The following is a 22,330-nucleotide window of genomic DNA, read 5'->3' as shown; positions in this document are numbered from 1 at the left end:
GCAACTGCCCGTGAAGCCTTTATTCCCCGCGGGGTGACCCCTTTGGCCCCCTGCAGTTAACCCTCCTCTGGGACGTTGAGTTTCTCCTTCACCCCACAGGCCACCACGGCAAAAAAAACCTCAGGGAAGAAGGTGCGGAGGTACACGGCGGCCTTGGGGATGGGGTTGGCCAGGAAGACCTCTTGCTTCTTGCGTCTCACCGTGCGCATCACCTCCTCCGCCACGTCCACGGGGTGCACACCGTAGGTCAGTCTCCTGAAAAAGACTGAAAAGCCCCCAGGAGGGGGCAGGGCTTATAGCCTCGGGAGGAGGGGTGTGGTCAGAGCCCCCACCCCCACCCCGAGGGTGGGGACGGGTGTGCGCTTCTGGATTCCCAGTCTCGGGACCAACTCTGCCGTCTGCTGGCCGTGCGCCCTGGGGATGCACTTTACTCGCTGCGCCTCAGCTACCACATCTGTAACGTAGGCACAGTTTTCTGCCCCGTTAACATCCCAGGATGGTTATGAGCCGTCGGAGGGGATGAGAAAGAGCTTAGAAGATAGGAAAGTGCCGGATGTATGAAGGGGCTGTTGTTTACAGTTGTTGCGAAGCTGTGTGTGTCCAGAGCCTCCTGGAACCTCTTGCCCACGTCTTGATTCATCTTGATTCCCTAATGTAGATAGAGCCTCGGGCAGGGGGTAGCTGCTCTGTGTAGAGCATTCTAGAATACTGATCATAGGTGCATTTACAGACCACTCAGGATGTGCTGATCGCTGCTCCAACCCCTCTATGAGCTGGAACTTTCCGTCTTCCCTGTGAATCTACAAGTTAGGTATTACCATTAGCCCTCATTTTCCCAAAGGGGAAACAGAGGCAGAGAGATGAAGGGAGTTGCTTAATATGTGACTGAGGCGAACTTCATATGCAGGCAGTTGGGGCCAGACTCTGAGTTTCTCTGTGCTGCCTTCTAGGGCAAGGGGAACAGGAAGTTCTCGAAGACCAAATCCTGGCTATTCCACATGGGAAACTGAGGCCCAGAGGCGGGCAGTCCCAGTGGCCAAGGTCACAGAGCCTGTGACTGACGGAGCCCAACGTGGCTTCGGTCTGCTGATTGCAGGTTAGGATTCCATCTACCTGGTGCCTCAGGACCTGAGTTTTGGGGTCCCTCCCCACTGTTAGCTGGGTGCAGGGGCCTCACCGTCCCCAGTCTCATGCTTCAGGAACACCCCCCTGGACCCCCCCTCCCCCAGAGCCCTCCGCAGCCCCTGTCCCTCAGGCTTCGCTCCAAAAGCTCACATTTCCGGATGGAGCCCTCCCAGTTTCCTTGGCCTGGATGAACGTGGTAGGAGCGGATGAAAGAGGGGCTCACGGTGCTGACGGTGACGTCGTATTCCTCCACCTCGGCCCGCAGGCAGTCGAAGAAGCCGAGCACCGCGTGCTTGGCGGCGGCATCTGGAAGAGAAACCAGCTGGGGGTGGGCGTGGGTCCTGCTGTGCTTCCCAGGAGGGGCCTTGGGGACACACATCCCTGCGAGCTCCGTTGGGAGAGGCCTCAAGTCACCTGCCCCTCACTTCATAGTTGAGGACAGAGAGCCCTTGTGAAGCAGTGGACAGATGCAGAGATGAGACGGAATCCAACTTAGCCACTGGACCCCTGTGTGACTTTGGGCAAGTGACTCATTTTTACCTGAAGAGGCTCAGTTTTCTTATCTTTAAAATGGGCATAATACACAGGGAACTATATTCAATATCCTGTGATAAACCATAATGGAAAATAATATGAAAAAGAGGATGTATATGTGTAACTGAGTCACTTTTCAGTACAGCAGAAACTAACACAATGTTGTAAATCAGCTATACTTCAGTAAAATTAAAAATCAATAAAATGGGCTAAATAAATAAATAAATAAAGTGGGGATAATATCACCCTATCCAAGTGAGAAAATGTATATAAAACATTTCAGCCAGGAAGGCTGATTCCCTGAGGGAGTGATTTCTCCAAGGTCCTGAAGCCATCAGGGTTAAGAATGCAGGAGCTAGGACTTCCCTGGTGGCACAGTGGTTAAGAATCTGCCTGCCAATTCAGGGGACACGGGTTCGAGCCCTGGTCCGGGAAGATCCCACGTGCCTTGGAACAACTAAGCCCATGCGCCACAACTACTGAGCCTGCACTCTAGAGCCCACGAGCCACAACTACTGAAGCCCACGCAGTGAGAAGCCCATGCATCACAACCAGGAGTAGCCCCCGCTCTCCGCAACTAGAGAAAGCCCGTGGGCAGCAATGAAGACCCAATGCAACCAAAACTAAATAAATAAATTTTAAAAAAAGAAAAAGAAATGTTCCAAGGAAAGCAGTACATTGGGTTCCCTGTTAGTTGGAGGCCAAAGGGCCAGTTGTTTTGCCCACGCCACATTGTATCATGTCACTGCTGTCTGTGTCCCCAGCACCTGGTTCTAGGCATTCGATTGCTGTTTGTTAAATGAACGAAGGCAGCGAGCAAGTGGAAAGTAATCCACCTGCTGAAAATGACAAGTATGTTTGTGAGTAGGAGGAATAGTGGTGAGGTTCTAGATGGGCTGGGTCAGAGACGGAATGAGGTATGTGGCAAAGACTGCCCTGTGAAGACCCAGATGTATTCCTCTCCCTATCCTGGGCCCACAGGCAGACTGCAATTTCCAGCATCCCTTGCAGCAAGGGGGTAAGCATGTGACTGGCTTCTCGACAACAGGATGTGAGCAGTGCTGTATGGGCACGACGCCCTCTTCTTGCCAGCAGGAACCCATGTGGGGTGGGAACTAGCTTTGACCACGTGGAAAATGATGGCAAAGCTGTGACTTGGCACGACTCTGGGCCCCCGAGTGACCGTGAGGAACAGTGATGCCCGCTGAGCTGGGCCATGCCATTTAGACAGTTATATGGAGGAGGAATAAAGGTTTTTACAGCACCGTCGGCTTGGCCTAACTAATGCAATCGAGAAAAGGAAAGTGAAACACTATTAGGGGGATATGATGGGCTGAATTGTATCCCACCCCCAAATTCATATGTTGAAGTCCTAACCCCAGTATCTCAGATTGTGGCCGTATTTTGAGATAAGGGCCTTTTAAAGATAATTAAGTTAAAATGAGGCTGTTACGGTGGTGCCCTAATCCAACGGACTGGTGTCCTTATAAGAAGAGCAGGAGATGGCAGGGGTGCCCACACACAAAGACCATGTGAGGACCCGGGGAGCAGGCCATTAGCAAGCCATGGAGAGAGGCCTCGGGAAACATCAAGCCTGCCCACACTTTGATCTTTGACTTCCAGCTTGCAGAGCTGTGAGAAAATACATTTCTGTTGTTTAAGCCACCTGGCTTTTTTTTTTAATATTTATTTATTTATTTGGTTGCACCAGGTCTTAGTTGTGGCAGGTGGGCTCCTTAATTGCGGCTCACCGACTCCTTAGTTGTGGCCTGCGAACCCTTAGTTGTGTCATGCATGTGGGATCTAGTTCCCTGACCAGGGATTGAACCCGGGCCCCCTGCATTGGGAGCAGGGAGTCTTAACCACGGTGCCACCAGGGAAGTCCCTGGGGTATTTTGTTGTGGTGGCCCCAGAAGACTACGTCAGGCTACCCCACCCCCCTTTCTTCATTCCTCTCTCCCTCTCACCTTTCTACCCACCAGACACTTGCTTACCCAGCTCCGGTTTCGTGCATGGTACTTTGGGCCATAAGGAAATGTATGAGACATGTTCCCCCACCCTCCCACATCCTACCTCACGGGAGGTGGGAATGTCTCCAGAATTCTCCCAGTTGGGTCCCAGGAACATAGACCGAGAAGTCCCTCTCCTCCTTGGACTTTTTAGAGGAGTCTCACCTTTGGAATTCTCTCTCTCACCTCCCCTGGAATTGTGTCCCTTTCCTTTTCTGCTTCCTCCTTCCTCAGACCCTCTCCATCCCTCTCCCCTTTAGGGATGTGCACCCCTCCTTTCTTTCCCAGTTGTAATTGTTCCTGTCTCTCGAGGGGCATCTTTACAGAGAAGGGGGCATCTGAGCTGGGGCTGTGCACCCATGTCAGGAGCGTGCCCTTGATCTGGCATTGATTGTGTCCAGCCAGGACATGCCCTGACCGCCTGTGAGACGTGAGCTTCTGGGGGCTGAGGGGAGGGCTTATCTTTATCTCCCATAGTCACCTGTGCGCTGTAGATGGTCAAAAATAGGAGCTGAAGGGATGAAAGAAAAGCCAACAGATGCTTTCATCTCTGGACCCTCTTCCCCAGTATAACCCTATGCCTAGTCCTAGACACACATCTCTTGTCTTATAAGACACATAACAGGGCTTCCCTGGTGGCGCAGTGGTTGAGAGTCCGCCTGCCAATGCAGGGGACACGGGTTCGTGCCCCGGTCCGGGAAGATCCCACGTGCCGCGGAGCGGCTGGGCCTGTGAGCCGTGGCTGCTGAGGCTGCACGTTCGGAGCCTGTGCTCCGCAACAGGAGAGGCCACAACACTGAGAGGCCCGCATACCACACACACACAAAAAAGACACATAACATAGGACAAAACATGTTTGTCTTAGCAACTTACAGGCTGTACGGAATGGGATTCCAAGCTTCCCTTGGATGTTATTCACTAAAACAATTTGTCCGGTCCTCCGGGAAATCATGTTGGGGAGCAGGGCTGGAAAGCACAGGACAAAGAGTCACGGTTACAAACCTGAGACTGAGTCAGGCAACATCAGGCAGAGCCCTTCCCCTCATCACGGAGGGCTCCTCTACCTCCCTGACAGTTAGATTACAGTGGGACACAGATGGAATGGACCCTGGTTACCACTTATCCAGTGTTTCCTAAGAGTGGGCTGGGCTCGACTGGGGAATTGCTGGGTTATTTTATTTTATTTTATTATTTAATTTTTTTGGTCTCACTGCATGTGGCATGCAGGATCTTAGTTCCCTGACCAGGGATGGAACCCAGGCCCCCTTCAGTGGGAGTGCAGAGTCCTAACCACTGGACCCCCAGGGGAGTCTCTGGGTGATTTTAAATGACCCATCCATGTGCATGGAGTGACACTGATTTCAATAGTGAGAAAGGTAATCCCTTTTCAATTGTCCTATTGCTTCCAGTAGGAAAGTTGGTTCCAATGGGTCTTTAATAATTCTCTTGCATGTGCTAATCTTTTTTAAAAAAAGAGAAGAAAGACCTCAGCCCTTTGTCTTGGGAGAACTTACTGCTTTGTTCTGATTTCAGGTTTTCTTGTATTGATGGAGAGGGAAAGGGGTTTTTAATTTATGGTAAAGATTTCCTCCTGAATTGAATTAATTTACAAATGAGGAAATTTAGAAAAAGATATGGAGTAATAATAGCACAGATTGAATAGGGAGATGGCAAAAAATATCAGAAGACTTAAGTTTGCATTCCTCACCGTGGTGCCAGGGAACCTGAGCTCTCAGAGGTTGAGTGAAGGACACACCTTGGCTGGCCTGCTTGGTGTGTCCACAGCGACTGGGCTGGAGGAAACTGTAATCTCTGGGCATCATCTTAGAAGCTCTGGGGAGTCATCTTTCTGCTCCCAGTACTTCTTTCCCTCCAGCTGTCACAGCTCTCAGAGTCCCGTTATCATGGAGATTCTGGCCCTAGAGAAGGCAGCTCTAAGATCATGCTTTCTCAGCCTTTGCCAAACACACTGCTCCCTACGTGTAGACGTTCTCCATGCTTATATTCTCCCTTTTGTGCTTCTGCTTTGATAAGCTTTATTTGGGGTGGGAGGAGGGCTTCCAACTCTTGGTTCTATTCCATGTCATCTCTAGCAACACCCCTAACCCCAGCTTCAGATCTGCATTTGAACTTGACCCTTAGAAATCTCCACACAGGAACCACCATTTTATCTTTAAAAGGAAGACATCCTCCTGCCTTCCTGTTTCTGCAAAGGGATCGACAGTATTCTGGGTCTCTTGCAGATCAACTCTTTCTCAACCTTGGACCAACTGTTATCATTAGGAGCAGATCAACCACAGGGTCGTTATAGTAAAAGATTTGCAGGGGATGAAGACAATGGTCCAGAGATGTGGAATGGGATTGGAGGGGAGCCATGGATAAGAGTAAGAAAAGAGGAGAAAAGGGCAGGGTGTGGGGAGGGGGCTTAATGGAGAGGCAGGTTGGAATATACCAGTCAGAGACTTTCACAATCCCTTTTCTTTCATCAACATGTACAGTCAGATGCTGAAAGCTTTCACCAAATAAGCAGGGATTTTTCTGAAAGAGGGGCTGAGGCTCCATCCAGAATTGGGTGACTGTCTGGAAATATAACAGAGCCCTCTCTAGCAGCCAGTGGGAAGGTCAAACTCACGAGACCTTTGGTCAGTGTGATGGGTCCAAAGTAATTGGCATCCATGATCTTTTTGTCGAGTTCCAGAGAAATCTTATGGGCAGGCCCCTTCACCTTCATGCTGGCATTGTTGATGAGGATGTCCACACAGCCATAGCAATTCAGGACCTCTTTGGCCACATCCTGGACACAGCTGATGTCCGAGAGATCCAAGAGGACCAGCTTTGGGGTGAATGTCTGCTGGACCAATGAGAGAGTCAAGGCACATGTGGGTACATCCCCTCAGACCTTGGGACCCTTCAGTCTAAGAGCTGCCCCTTTTGAAACTCAGAGCTCATGGAATGACTACAAACAAATGAGGAAGAAGCAGAGATGGCTCTGGGAGGAAGGAAATTGATGGAGAAGATGCATCCTTGGGGACCAGAGCAACAACAACATTCCCAACATGCAAACATGCAGTCATAAGTCTGAACTTCTGGTCAAGGGGCCAGACCTGAGAAATCCAAGTGGAGGCCATGCATTGATTCTGCTGGTGATGTCATTTCTTGTAACACTTCTGAGCTCCTTTTTGGGAATTCTTTCAAACTGGCTTCCAAGCCACAAGAGAATCTTCCCAGTACTTTGTAGCCACATTTAATTTTTGGCCAAAATCATACAGTCAGCATAATTTTTTTGGAGCACCATCTATGTGCCAGGCATTTGTGTTCAGCCCTAAACATTTGATATCGTCAAGATTCTCATGGATTCGAAGGGATACAGATGGAAAAATTGATGTTACCATATGATGAATGCAATCCCTGTGTTTGACAAACACTAGCCCTGATATGGCCTTAAAAAAAGTTTCCCTGGTCAAATTTGCTTAGGAGATGCAGACTATCATATGTTCTTCTTGGAGATAACACAATGCACATTTGCATAGCAAAGGCCCTGAAAAGTCCTGCAGTAAAGAAATTAGTCAGACAAGCTTGGCCTAACTCAGTATTTCCCACACAGTTGACTTCAGAACCTCGTTTTTACTACTTAATAACCAATACCTAATAAGATCCCAAGAAACATACCTTGGAGTATGTTGTGTTATCCTGGTTGCTCCATCTCCTCAAATACCAGAGTTAGTTCTGAATGATTTTTGACTAGTTCCAAAATCAAACTCAACATCAAGGGAAAAGATCAAAAAAAAAAAATCCTGAAGAGAACTCTCTGAAGGCAATGTCTTTTTCTTTTTTTCAAATAAAGTCATTTATTTATTTATTTTTGGTTGCGTTGGGTCTTCGTTGCTGCGCACAGTCTTTCTCTAGTTGCGGCGAGCGGGGGCTACTCTTCGTTGTGGTGCATGGGCTTCTCATTGCCTTGGCTTCTCTTGTTGCGGAGCACCGGCTCTAGGCATGCGGGCTTCAGTAGTTATGGCACGCGGGCTCAGTAGTTGTGGCACAGGGGCTTATTTGCTCCGCGGCATGTGGGATCTTCCCGGACCAGGGCTCGAACCCGTGTCCCCTGCATCGGCAGGAGGATTCTTAACCACTGCGCCACCAGGGAAGCCCCTGAAAGCAATTTCTTAAACAATGCTCCAGAAATGCTTTGAAAACCCCAGCTGCATTGAAATGTGTTCACCTCCTGTGTAACTTCATGGAAGGGGACTTCACTTCCCTGATTTCTTTGAAGGAAATTTTTTTTTTTTTTGTCTTGCGGGATCTTAGTTCCCTGACCAGGGATTGAACCTGGGCCATGGCAGTGAAAGCGCCAAGTCCTAACCACCGGACTGCCAGGGAACTCCCTCTTTGAAGGAAATATTATTTGAAGTATTATTTTAAAAATCAGCCATGAGTGTTTATAAACAGAGCCCATATCTGTGACATGCCATATTTTCTGGATCCTCTTTGAGTCTGACTTAAATAGAATGGGTGGGAGGAGGCTCAGAGGCTAGAGGCACGATGAGGGGTCAAAATGAGCCAACCCCCAAGTTGGCAGACTTACCTGTGTCAAGATTACGTTTCCCCAGGACTTCCCTGGTGGCACAGTGGTTAAGAATCTGCCTGCCAATGCAGGGGACATGGGTTCAATGCCCCGATCCAGGAGGATCCCACGTGCCTCGGAGCAACTAAGCCCCTGCGCCACAACTACTGAGCCTGCGCTCTAGAGCCCGCGAGCCACAACTCCTGAAGCCTGCACACCTAGAGCCCGTACTCTGCAACAAGAGAAGCCACTGCAATGAGAAGCCCACGCACTGCAATGAAGAGTAGCCCCCGCTCGCTGCAACTAGAGAAAGCCCGTGCAGAAATGAAGACCCAATGCAGCCAAAAATAAATTAAATTTAAATTTAAAAAATACATTAAGAAAATTACATTTCCCCAAAGCAAAATTTCACCCAAATTTCACCGAAAGAGCTGCTCTGTAACAAGCAACGAAGGCTAAGGGTGTCCAGGGGTTGCCCATGCCGGCTGCCAGAAGGCCTTACCTTGCTGGGGTCAGCCACACTGATCAGGGCATCATATAGACTCTGAAGCCTCTCCCAGTTCTTTCCGCACAGCACCAGCCTGGCCCCGCTGGTATGGAACACCCGAGCACACTCTGAGGGGAAGAAGGAAGGAGGACAGGACACGCTGTGGGTGAAACCACTGATGGGGAGCCCCTCCTTCTTACAAATTCAAGGGTTCAAAGAATTCAAAAGCCTTAGAGCCATGAGTTCCTTTAGAGGTCATTGCATTCAACTTCCTCTGGAATTTCTTCTTGTTTCCAGCCTCAGCATGGTTGCCTCCTGTGAAGGGCACCTCACAGGGGTGTGAAATAACCCCTCCTCCATTGGGTAGTTCTGATTATTAGGACATTCTTTCTTAAACTGGACAGAAAGATGACTCCATCAAACAAGACCCCCAGGAGCACAGCTCCAAATATATCTCAATCTGAAGATATTGGAGACAGCTGCCATGTTTTTTCAGACCAAATGTCACTAGTTTCCTCCACATTTTCTCTGTGGGTCGATACTCCAGCCAGGGTTCTTTTTATTAAGAAAGGAAACCTGCCTGCTGTCTAGTAAGTTTTACTCTGGACGAATTTCTGACTCACCAAATGTCCCGGTGTTCTTTATTATTATTATTTTTTGGCCATACCGCACGGCATGCAAGATCTTAGTTCCCCAACCAGGGATTGAATCTGTGCCCCCTACGGTGGAAGTGTGGAGTCTTAACCACTGGCCTGCCAGGGAAGTCCCTCACCCAGTGTTCTTAACCGGGAAGTAGTTGGTAGATACAAGTATTCTTATGTGGCAATAACAATGATATTTAAGAACAATAAAAGCTAACAGATTTTGACCGTTTACTTGCTTGAGTAGCTATTCAAAGGGATTTACATGTATTACCTCACTTAATTCTCACAGTCATCCCATGCAGCAGTTTCTTAGGTTGGGTTCCCTAAAAGCAGAATCTAAGACAGGGATTCCGGTGGCCAGGATTAATTCAGGGAGTGCTCTTCAGAGAAAATCTGTCAGGGAGTAAGGGCATGGGGTAGGTGAAGGGGAAGGATAAAGTCTAGCTTTGGCTGGACCCAAGGAAGGCTCTGGACTGTAAACCCAGCTGCAAGACTGTCCCACCTGGATGCAAGGGGACTGTCTTTCGTACACGTGTGTCAGCCAGTCACTGATGGTGTGCTGCTCCCTCCGGGGGTGGGTACAAAGGGTGTCCACTGGCAGAGGGCAAGTCTATGAGCCATGGCCACCAACACTCCTAGGACCTGGGGATGAATGAACCGGCCAGGTACAGGAATCTAGGAGGGGTACCAACAACACCGACTACAGGGGAGTAGCTATTACTGTCCCATTTTTACACCAAGCATTGGTGACCCGGGCTGCCTGGGGATGCCAAAGGGTAGTTGGGCAGCACTGGGTGCCCACTAGGGGCTGGAAATCCTGTGTGCCATGGCTCTAAATGATCTTATGTTTGTGTGATTTTCTCCTGCAAGTCACAACAGCTGGAGCAGGTGGAGAGAAGGGGGCCAGCTGGACAGGACAGTTGGCAGGGGTTTGATAAGTGGGCATTGTGGGCAGGGGAATTGTGGTATTGGAGAGGGAGCAATTGATGTGCTGGACCATTCAGTCTAAGCCAGATGGGAGCAGAAGTGAAGGCAGGAGGGGCTGATGGAGAAGGAAAGGAGAAGGCTCTAGGGAGGGGAGGTCTCAGTGAGGTCTAGAAACAGATGTGGTCGGGGGAAGCTGTGGTCAGTTCTGCTGACAGAGGGAAACTTGAATCAAGAAATAACTGTGTGGGGCTTCCCTGGTGGCACAGTGGTTAAGAATCTGTCTGCCAATGCAGGGGACATGGGTTCGAGCCCTAGTCTGGGAAGATCCCACATGCCACGGAGCAACTAAGCCCACTAAGTGCGCCACAACTACTGAGCCTGCGCTCTAGAGCCCACGAGCCACAACTACTGAGCCTGCATGCCACAACTACTGAAGCCCGCGCGCCTAGAGCCCGTGCTCTGCAGCAAGAGAAGCCACCACAATGAGAAGCCTGTGCACCACAACGAAGAGTAGCCCCCGCTCGCTGCAACTAGAGAAAAGCCCGCACGCAGCAACAAAGACCCAACACAGCCATAAATAAATAAATAAATAAATAAATAAATAAAATTTATAAAAAAGAAATAACTGTGTGAACAATGGCACCTTGAATTGTTAGGATCATAGAGAATGGAAGATTTCTCTAAATGTAGGTGTTTTATTGAGAAACGGGCTGTCCCTGATGATTCTCACTGGCAAAATTCAATACAGATGTCAATCCATCTCCAAGTGAATTTGATGCAGTAAATCAAGATCCCAACATGTCTTGGAAAGTGACAGACAGATCCTAAACTTTATTTGGAATAACTTACAAACTTTACTTGGAATAATAAATATGCAAGAAACCAAAGAACATTTTGATAAACAATAATGGAAGTGGACTATCAGTTATTAAAATATATTACAAAGCGGCAGAGATGAAAGCATTGTTAGTGTTTCCAGTATAGATAGAAATACGGATTAAAAATAGAGCCAAGTGGGCTTGCCTGGTGGCGCAGTGGTTAAGAATCCACCTGCCAATGCAGGGGACGTGGGTTCAAGCCCTGGTCCGGGAAGATCCCACATGCCACGGAGCAACTAAGCCCATGTGCCACAACTACTGAGCCTGCACTCTAGAGCCTGCGAGGCACAACTACTGAAGCCCACGCACCTAGAGCCTGTGCTCTGCAACGAGAAGCCACCACAATGAGAAGCCCACACGCCACAATGAAGAGTAGCCCCCGCTCGCCACAACTAGAGGAAGCCCACACACAGCAATGAAGACCCAACGCTGCCAAAAGTAAAAAAATAAATAAATTTATAAAAAAAAATAGAGCCGAGTATTCATAAGAGTTCAGCATATGGTAAAGTTAGCACGTTGAATCAGCGGGAAAAGAACATATTATTTAAAAGAGGTTTTTGACCCACTGGATAACTATTTGAGAGGGAAAAAATCTAGGTACAATATACCAAATGTATTAAATAACTAAACATAAAAATAGAACCATAGGGCTTCCCTGGTGGTGCAGTGGTTGAGAATCTGCCTGCCAGTGCAGGGGACACGGGTTCGAGCCCTGGTCTGGGAAGATCCCACATGCCGCGGAGCAACTGGGCCCGTGAGCCACAACTACTGGGCCTGCGCGTCTGGAGCCTGTGCTCCGCAACAAGAGAGGCCCGTGCACTGCGATGAAGAGTGGCCCCCTCTTGCTGCAACTAGAGAAAGCCCTCGCACAGAAAGAAAGATCCAACCCAGACAAAAATAAATTAAAAAAAAAAAAAAAAGAACCATAAAAGACCTAGAAGAAAATAGAGATATATTGCTTTGGGGAGAGAGCTTTTAAGCACAGCACTGAAGGAAGAAATAATACAAGTTATTTACAGGTTTTTATCCTTAAAAAAAAAATCCTTCCTTACAGAAGAAAACATAAATAAAAATTAAGAGGGAGATAAATTGAGGAAACCTATTTACAATACATATGTTGGAAAAGGGGTTAATTTATTTAATCCACAAAGAACTCTTGTAAATCAATAAAGGCCCTAATAAAGAAATTGGCTAGTGAGATGTGTAAGCAATTCATAAAAACACAAAGAGCTAATACACAGAAGATAGAAGTTCAATGCCAATAATAAAGAAATGCAAATTAACAGATGACAATCAAAACAAAATTGGTAATAATCACATATTCACTGCTGGTTGTAGTGTAAATTGCTACAGTCTTTTGGAAGAAAAATTAAAAGAATCCTTGGAAGTCAGCATGGCCCGGTTATTTTATTTATGGGCATTTATTCTAAGGAGATAATTAAGAATGTCTGCATGGAATAGTTAAAATATTATTTCTCTCAATATTGTAATAATAAAGAGTTGGAGATGTTGGTTAGGTAGATGATGGTGTATCTATATATCAGTTATTTCAAAGTCTTTAAAACTGATGTTGCAGAAATGGGTCTACCGACATGGAAATGTCACAATATAGTAAGTTTTTTTAAAAAGATTCAAACAGTGTGTCTAACACAGTGCCATAACACTTGACTCTGTGTGTGTTATTGGTCATTAAATTGCACCTATGATTATGTAACAAGATTTAAAATTGGGATTTCCAAGATCAGATATAAAATTCCAAAGTGACAGTCCAAGATGCAGATTTTCAAAGAAAATTACTGAAACCCTGTTTCATGAATACCCTTTACTCCTAATAGGATGCAAACGGATAAGGCAGAGGAGAGAGGGGACTTGGAAAGGGGGTGTTTGTGGAGAGAACACTGTTAGGTGAGTTTTTGCCCCTTATGTCCATCCTAGAGAGAAGAGATGGACCATTTGAACACACGCTGTGAATTCCCTGCAGCCGGGAGCCCGGAGTGATGTCTGAGTTGCACCTGGGAAATCTCATGAGCATCGCCAACTATCCCAGAGCAGAGGGAGGAGAGCTGGGGCTGCCCCAGAGGTTGGTCTCTTTACTGAAGGACCCTGCCATCCACCACAACCACTTGGACCAGAGATGAACCATGAGCTGGCTGGGAGCTCTTGAATTCTGCCCAAGAAGACCTCTGAGAAGGGCAGTGGGACTACTCTAACACGGGGCATACGGGCAGCAGACTGCCCCAAACCAGGGCTGGCAAGGGAACTGAGCAAGGGGAGTGCACCTGCCCCGCGACAAGTGCGGGTGAATATCCCAGGGGGTGCCTCTGAAGGACCCACAATAGAGCCCATGAGAGAAAGAATCCACTCGGTTTTAAATGTGTGCCAGGCGTGGAGCTCGAAGCAAGCTTCTAGGAGTGTCAGTCAGCTGAGAATTTTTCCTGTCTTCCTTCTCTCCTCTCCTTCCTGCCCCTCCACCCCCAGAGGGTCAGAAAGAGCAGCAAACTGGCCGGCAACTTGCCCTCGCTGGGGGCAGGGATGGGAAGGGAGAAGGAAACTTGAACTTAATGAACACGGACACGTTTATCAATGTATTGGACTGGGCACTGCAGTTTCTGAATCAAAGCTATGTTTGGGAATTTATCGTGACCAAAGGGTTTGGTATAATCTAATAGTAATCAGAAAAGCTATGAGACTATCTGATTTTTTTTTTTTTAATCAAGATGCAAAGGAAGACTTTCCCTTCTGCATGAGAGACCGGGGTGGGCTGTCTCCCTATACCCCTCCCCCCGCATGTGTGCTTGCCCCCTGATGGTTATACATCTCAGCATCATAAAGTTACTGGAAGGAAATAGGATGAAGAGTTCCCGAGTGGGTGGGGTTCTGGGTGTGTTTTCGGTTCTCTTTTCTTGAAAAATCCTCTTTAATATATGTGGTTTCTATAATGACAGAATTCGCTAAAAGAAACTTCACGTGGAGGGAGAATGCCTAGCCTCCCTGCGTTTGGGCTGTAATTCTGAGTGGCGGCAGCAGCTGTGCTGGGTGTGGGCATTCGTGGAGGTCGTGTTTCACAAACCCGAGGGACGTGGTTCAGTGAGCGGAGCGGGGTCACCTACCACCCCGCCGCTGGTCAGTGGTGAAGCCAGGAGGGACCCCAAGTGCTGACATTCCCGTTGGGTCCCTTGTTCCGCTGCTGACAAAGGAGCACGTTGGGGCTCTGCTGTCCCTGATGACGGGCACTCTTACAGGCTGGCCACTGGGGCAGGGTGAGGGTCTGTGGCCAGGAGCCAGACCAAACCCGTGGCCTTGACCTCCTTAGGAGAGGCAGCCATGGGTGTTTGTTACCATCACCCATTTCCCCCCCTTCTCTGCTGACACCTCACCTTTGCCAGGTGGACCCCAGTGGTGCATCACCGCTTTGGTGCAGCCCAAAGCCACGCTCCCAAATGGGTCCTTTCTGCCAAGGCCAGGCATTAGGTATAATATGCAGGTGTTCTTATTTTATTCTTTATCAGCTCAGCACAACCTATATCTTGTATCAAGCACGTGGATGCCAGGCTTGTTCTTTTTCACTCAGCAAACATATTAATACACGGAGCCCTTACTTCCATAGTTCCTCAAACCTAAGATGCCACCCACCTGCAAGAGGCTTTCTGATTTCAGATATTAAAATGCACAAGGATGGCCCATGACAATTGTAGGATACCATTGACTGAGAGACAATTAGCTCAATTTCAGAAACGTTGAAAGGGGAAAAACCATGCATCTTAGAGGTGATGAAACAGGCAGGCTCTGTGATCTCTGAAGCAGTTCAAGTACAGGGGTTAAGTATTTTGAGAGTCACTCTTGCTGCAGACATAGTGGGTCCAAGGCGACCCCATCCCTGACTTGGCCGAATTGTGCGGGTTTGGGGTGAGGGTTAGAAGTCCTGATCTCTATCTGTCTGGTTTCCCTAGGAGACAGCTTGGAACTGGGCTCCTTGCTGCTGCCCAGAGCTACCCACTGAGTTCAGTCAGGTTCTGTGGACTGGGCATATACTGTGGGCTGTGTGTAGCCTACATCATCCGCTTGGTGCCCCTCACTTTTTTCTTGCCTTGGACCTGAGAAACGGAGCAGTTTGAACCCAGAATCGCTGTAGTCAGCAGCGTGTCCTGGCTAAGCGTTGATTTAAGGTCACCCACGCCCAGCTTCTCAAGTTATTTCTAAATACTCGGACTTTATTTTTTTCTGCTTTGCATTTCTTTCTAAGGTGAGTCGTAAGAGACAGTGAAAAAGAGCAGTGATGCTAGTCATGACAGAGACTAGACCATATTCCTCTGAAAATGCCATTGTGCTCCTGAGATATGTTTCCTGGGCACCTGATTTGTACAATGTTTGCTTATAATAGAATGAGACTTTTAAAAATAAATAAACAGGGCTTCCCTGGTGGCGCAGTGGTTGAGAGTCCGCCTGCCAATGCAGGGGACACGGGTTCGTGCCCTGGTCCGGGAAGATCCCACATGCCGCGGAGCGGCTGGGCCCATGAGCCATGGCCGCTGAGCCTGCACGTCCGGAGCCTGTGCTCCGCAACGGGAGAGGCCACAGCAGTGAGAGGCCCGCCTACCGCAAAACAAAACAAAACAAAACAAAAACAACAGCAAAAATGATACCCAAATTATGTGACACATGGTGCTGCACTACCATTGTTAGGGATGAGAGAGAATCTTAAAAACCTGAGGGCATTGACTGTCTCTTATGTCACACATGCCACCAGCAGAAGGGCCCTCTGAGACCATCTAATTCAGGAGTTGCAAACGTAAATGCCTTCAAGGCCAGGAGATGATGTGGTTGAGAGAATCAGGCCGAGTGTGAGACAATAGGGATTAGTGGGGTGTGTGGCACACTGGCGTTTGCACGTTCTGCATAATTATCACCGTTGCTAACACTTGAGAGGTGCCCACTCTAGTTCCCGGCACTGTTCTAAGTGCTTTCCATCTATTAATTCATTGATTCATCACAACAGCGTTATGAGGCAGAAAGCATTAGTATCCTTGCTTTCAGATGAGAAACCCAAGGCTGAGCAGTGCGTCACCAGCTAAGTGGTGGAGCCAAGACTTCAACCCCACCCCCAAGTCTGGCCTCATCACCAGTTCACTGGCCCGGCTGAGGGCTTTGCATTTCAAAATTTCTAGAAGCCCCCCTGGAGGCAAAACAAATCATGTCTGCAGACCAATTTTGGCCCTTAGACTGTGAGTTTGCAACCCCAGATATTCCAGTCCCCTCATTTCTCAGGCGAGAAAGCTGCAGCCTCCAAGAAAGAAGACACATGCTGGTTAATGACAGATGCTGGGAGAGAACACAGCCTCGATGCACCCCCGACCTGCCCAGCGGGCTCAGCCACACGCCACCCTGTTGCCTCTCGTCCTTCACGGCAGGAGTGGGCACGAGAGGGGGCAAAGCTCGCTTACCCTTGCCCAGTCCTGAGATGGCATCAGTGATGACCACCACCTTGTTTTGCACGGCTGACTTGGACCACAGGTTGGACACCTCCTGGTAGATGAAGAGGAGGCCGCTGATCCCCAGGAGCAGCAGGGGCAGCATGAGGAGAGCTGGGACTCCCATCTTGCGCTGGAGGAAAATGGGAAGAAGGAATCCGCTTTGCAAAGAGGCTCTGATCGGGACACGGGGCAGGGGGAGGCCTGAGGCTGTGGGGCGCACTCATGCCCCAAGCCCGGAGCCCGCTGTCCAGGGAGCCAGGCTCTGTGCGGACTCCCAGAGGGCTGCTTCCTAGAACACCTGGCCGGCACGCTAATCCCCAAATGGTCAATGCAGAGAAAATTACTCACGGTGTCTCCAGAAGCAAATGGAATCCGGCCTGCCCTCCCAAAGGTTAATTACAAATTTAATTAAAATGTGTCTGCATTTTTGGAAGGAAAGCCATGTGTTAAGGCCACTTGCTTGGGTCCTAATGGCTATTTATAGCCCTCTGTGCACTAAAGGGCTTTCGGGGTAAATATAGTGTCTCTTCTGATATTCAGGAACACATGCTGGCCGGGTCTGATTTCAGAGTTCTTGCCAAGCCTTTTAAAGCTCTCCCGGGTGCCTCACTATTAGAGAGTCCTCTGCAGTTTGGGGCTGGGCATTAGGGATTAGGACCTGGGATTTCAGCACAAACACCCTCACCTTCTCTTCCTATAACCCTCTTATCAGGTAGCTTCCACGTAGCTCAGACTGGTGTGACAGTGAGCCATCTGGCCTTCCCTTTCCGGTTGGGGGTGAAAAGCACAGAAAATCTGTTAAACAGAATGGAGCCTGTTGCAGAACGAAACACTTGGAAGTGTGACATGAACTATGGGAAAGAGCAGTTTGGAGCTGTTCCTCTTCAGTCAAGTGCTTCCACATTTCTGAGCCTTAGCTCATCTCTAAAATGGGCACAACAGTCTCATCTTGCAGGACTGTTGGGAGAACAAAATAATATACTGGATCTCAACAACAGACTCTGAGAAGATCACTCTTGTTATTTTTAGTGATTGAGAATACTAAGAATGTATCCCAAATGTCAAATATTTTAATTACTTAAGGAAACTCAGTAGGATTAGAAATGGAGAGAGATAGTAGCTACTATGGAAAACAGTATGGAGGTTCATTAAAAAACTAAAAATAGAGCTGCCATATGATCCAGCAATCCCACTCCTGGGTATATCTCTAGAAAAAAATGAAAACACTAGTTCAAAAAGATACATGCACCCCAAGATTCATAGCAGCACTATTTACAATAGCCAAGACATGGAAATAAACCAAGTGCCCATTAACAGGCGACTGACTTAAGAAGATGTGATATATATATAGAGAGAAATATTGCCATTTGCAGCAACATGGCTGGACCTAGAGATTATTATGCTTAGTGAAATAAGTCAAAGACCCATACCATACGATACCGCTTATATGTGGAATTTAAAAATAATACAAATGAATGTATATACAATACAGATTTACAATCCTAGAAAACAAACTTGTGATTACCAAAGGAGGGGGGGAAGGGACAAATTAGGAGTATGAGATTAACAGATACAAACTACCATACATAAAATAGATAAGCAACGAGGATTTACTGCATAGCACAGGGCATTATGTTCGATATCTTGTAACAACCTATAATGAAATAGAATCTGCAAAAAACAAAACAAAACCCCATAACTGAATCACTGTGCTGTATACCTGAAACTAATACAATATTGTAAATCATCTATATTAAAAAAACAAGGGCTTCCCTGGTGGCGCAGTGGTTGAGAGTCTGCCTGCCGATGCAGGGGACATGGGTTCGTGCCCCGGTCCGGGAAGATCCCACATGACGCAGAGCGACTAGGCCCATGAGCCATGGCCACTGAACCTGCGCGTCCGGAGCCTGTGCTCTGCAACGGGAGAGGCCACAACAGTGAGAGGCCTGCGTACTGCAAAAAAAAAAAAAAAAAGAAGAAGAAATGGAGAGACATAAATAGCCAAAATTCAGTTCAAGTACTCAAACCGTCAAAAACCAGAAGACAGGTCATAACAATGTCCTATTTTGTGTGGTGAGGACCAGGAGGCAGGGCAAGGAACAGTACACTGGAGGTGGGGACAGAGAAACTGCATTTCTTCCTTGGAAATGAGAATGTCCAGGGACATTTTTAAACACCCAACTTTTTAAATGACACATGATATACATATAGAAGTATGTATATATCCTAAGTGTAGAGTTTCCTGGATCTCCAACTGAGCACATCCCTGTAACCAGCACCCACATCAAGAAACAAAGCATTACCGACATCCCCCCATCACGTCTCTTTCCAGCCTTAAAGGTGACTACTTTCTAACTTTTGATAACGTATGTGGTTGACCCTTGAACAACACGGGTTTGAACTGTGTGGGTCCACTTATTTTCAATAAATACTGCAGTACTTCACGATCCGAAGTTAGTTGAATCTGTGAATGTGGAACCGTGCATACAGAGAGCCAACTTTGAAATTATGTTGGGATTTTCCACTGAAAATTGGCAGCCCTGGGCTTCCTTGGTGGCGCAGTGGTTAAGAATCTGCCTGCCAATGCAGGGGACACGGGTTCGAGCCCTGGTCCGGGAAGATCCCACATGCCGCAGAGCAGCTAAGCCTGTGCGCCACAGCTACTGAGCCTGCGCTCTAGAGCCCACGAGCCACAACTACTGAGCCTGCACGCCACAACTACTGAAGCCCGCGCGCCTAGAGCCCATGCTCCGCAACAAGAGAAGCCACCGCAATGAGAAGCCCACGCACTGCAACGAAGAGTAGACCCCACTTGCCGCAACTAGAGAAAGCCTGCGCGCAGCAACGAAGACCCAGTGCAGCCAAAAATAAATAAATAAATTTTTTTTTAAAAAAGAAGAAAATTGGCAGCCCTAACCCCTGTGTTGTTCAAGGGTATTAGCAAAGTGGAGTCACTGGTGCTATTGACGGGAATGTCTGTGTGAAGGTTACCATGAGGATTCAGTTCTCCTTCAAACTTATTGTCAGTGGTTCTGTAATGAGCAACCCTGCAAGGTGGTCCATGATCCACCCAACTCCATACATCTGACACTTTGAAAGCACAACCTTCTCTCCACCTTGATCTTGGACGACAGCCTCGCCAAATCCGGAAGATGCTTGAAGCCACCAGCCCACAAGATCCTCAGAGCTTCGTTGAATAATGTCAGGCAGCTTCAACTTTGCCCCATGGCCCTAGTAATGAGGAAGAGGCAGGACGGGGCGTGGGTTCTCTGGAGCAGAATTAAGTTTGGACTCAAAGTTCTCACGGGAGCTTCAGTTGTACCTGCAAAAACTCATATCCACTAAGGGTGGTCGGAGTTTCCTTTTCTTTCAACTTAATTGCCACAGACAAGGACTATTCCAACCCAAACACAATCTTTAGTCTACAAAGAGATTCTTGCTCCAAATCCCTGTCTACTTTACTGCCCCACTTAAGAAAGATGCCTGAACCTTCACCTGAAATAATGGTATTTTCTAGTCCAAGAATTGAGAACTAAGACCAGTATGAATGCATTTATGGGGTCGGGGACCATTCTGGGAAACCTGGGATGTGAAAGTCACAGTCTAGATCAGAGCTAGTCCCAGCCTGCCTTCACCTCTGGGGCCTCTTCAGTCTCCTCGGTTCCAAGTAGAAGCTACACTTGGAACCACGTCTAGTTTCAAGCCGAGTGTAGCTTGCACTCGCCCTAATCCATCTGTGAATCAGAGAAGAGTGTTCCCTCCATGGCTACACCACAGCGTTTACAACCCTTTTACTCCTCCATAAAATGCCCCAGCGCCCTGCCCTTTGACAGCCTCACTTAGGGAGGGAGAAGGGGAGAAAAAAATTTTGCTCCCACTACGCCTCCAGAAAGGCAGCATGATGGGTTTGAAGTTGGACAGCCCTGAGTCTGAACCTCAGTTCTGCTTCTGACTTGTGTGCAGCCTCAGGCACACATGTAACCCTTCTGAATGTCATGGCCATCACCTGGAAATGAGGATACTAATGCTATTATCTTCCTCGCTGCACCACAGTGTAGAGTTAGAATATAAGAGGTGACATGTGGACAACACCCAGAATGGGTCTGTTCCATTGCTGTGCCTGATGGTTTCGGTTTCTCTCTTCTTTCTGACAATTTTTTCCTAGTCTGTGTTGGTTTTCTTTGTTGCCTTTCCTTAATGCATATCAAGACCCGTTCCTTAGGATTCTGGACAGGATTCAGAGGTGAAGGATGCCAGGGCTAAGTCAGGTAATGTGTGTGCACATACTTGTATAAACATACATGTGTATGTATACACATACATATACACATACGTGTGTTGGGGGTTCTATTTGCCAGCGATTGTTTTAGATGCTGGAATGTACAGAGGACAGTTCATGTTGCAAAGAAATAATTTATAATTCATAAGAGGGGAACAGACCTGTAATTCCTCAATATACGGAGGAATTAAAATCCACCCGAATTTGTTTTATAAGAGCAAAGATAGATGGAAATGAGACACCTTGAACTGAGGGATGGTTACACAGCTGTGTTCGTTGTCTAAAAGTTCCTTAAGCTGCACACTTAGGGTTTGGGTACTTTTCTGTATATATGTTGTACTTGAATAAAATCAACACAAAAATATAAAGGGAGATATGGGGATATATATATATGTATAGCTGATTCACTTTGTTATAAAGCAGAAACTAACACACCACTGTAAAGCAATTATACTCCAATAAAGATGTTAAAAAATATATCTATAAAAGGAAGCAGAGGGCCTTGGAAACTCAGAATGTAGCAAAGAATCGGTTTTGACCTGAGCTTCGGGAACCAAGCGCCTCCTGCCCTGCCCGGGGTCTAGTTGATCACTGACTCCCCCAGCCCCAGACATCAGCGACACAGGATTTACCTCCATAGACACCCAGGGGTGACAAATCATATAACAGAACATGTACACTGTGGAGGGCAAGGGTCATTGTGTACAAACCCTTCTGCTCCAGAGGATCTCAGCACAGCTTCTCTGCATTGGGCTCATTCCAGTGAAAATTCGTTTAATATCACTTTAGATATGCGTGATTGAACAAAACACAGAATTCCATGGGACCATCATTCATTAGGCAGGTACTCAACTGAAGCCCCAAACATGAAGAAATTAGCTGAACTGTGCCTTATTCTATGACAATATAAATGTTACAGTTCAGCATAAGCAGATTGAGTGATTTTATTTGAAACATTCAGGTTTTTTTTTCAGAAATGATATATTCACTAAACATAAATACAGTTTTGAAAAATGAGTCTAAGCTAGGATGCATTTAGGGTTGTTAGAATATGACAGTCCTTTTTTTTTTTCAATAACCCAAATTATGTGTCTAACAACCTGTGGCCTCAATAACATGTTAGTTTAAAATACAAGATAAATTTATATAAAATTGTAACTGAACAAGTTAGGAAACATGCAGCACACCACTGTTTCACACGAGACTTGCATGTTTTGCAATGTTTATTTTTAGAAGCAGAAGTGCCTGGCAATTTAATTTAAGCACACCAATTCAAATATTTGTTCCACTTAACTGTGACAAGATGTCATTCCATTCAACCATTCTCATTTTGTTTTATCATTTGATTATCCTTCCAAACTGATTTTCCTGAAGGTGGAAATTAGAAAGTTTAGAAGAAAATATGTTTTAAAAAT

At 47.3% G+C, this 22,330-nt stretch overlaps 1 protein-coding gene across 2 annotated transcripts; it reads right to left on the bottom strand.

Moving 5' to 3' along the window:
- Window positions 1-56: 56 nt before the first annotated feature.
- DHRS7C (dehydrogenase/reductase 7C) lies at window positions 57-16,760 on the bottom strand. Of its 2 annotated transcripts, none has more exons than XM_060082484.1 (6): window positions 16,607-16,760; window positions 8,732-8,844; window positions 6,306-6,519; window positions 4,542-4,634; window positions 1,276-1,431; window positions 57-265 (listed from the first exon to the last, which is right to left on the bottom strand). In XM_060082484.1, the coding sequence occupies exons 1-6, from the start codon at window positions 16,758-16,760 to the stop codon at window positions 57-59; spliced, it is 939 nt and encodes a 312-aa protein (XP_059938467.1). The 2 variants fall into 2 exon arrangements, with proteins under 2 accessions (XP_059938467.1, XP_059938468.1); XM_060082485.1 differs by having other exon boundaries at window positions 6,306-6,516.
- Window positions 16,761-22,330: the final 5,570 nt, after the last annotated feature.

Source organism: Mesoplodon densirostris, chromosome 18 (genome assembly GCF_025265405.1).
Source record: "Mesoplodon densirostris isolate mMesDen1 chromosome 18, mMesDen1 primary haplotype, whole genome shotgun sequence".
In the NCBI taxonomy this organism is placed as follows: Eukaryota; Metazoa; Chordata; class Mammalia; order Artiodactyla; family Ziphiidae; genus Mesoplodon; species Mesoplodon densirostris.
This window is presented reverse-complemented; position numbering and strand designations above follow the sequence as displayed.

Coding starts and splice junctions, on each gene's coding strand:
- DHRS7C (XM_060082484.1), bottom strand. CDS start 16,760: ATGGGAGTCCCAGCTCTCCTCATGCTGCCCCTGCTGCTCCTGGGGATC. Junction 1,432..4,541: donor AATCCCATTCCGTACAGCCT/GTAAGTTGCTAA, acceptor TTTCTCTTCCAG/ATGCCGCCGCCAAGCACGCG. Junction 266..1,275: donor GGAGGGCTCCATCCGGAAAT/GTGAGCTTTTGG, acceptor GGGGCTTTTCAG/TCTTTTTCAGGAGACTGACC.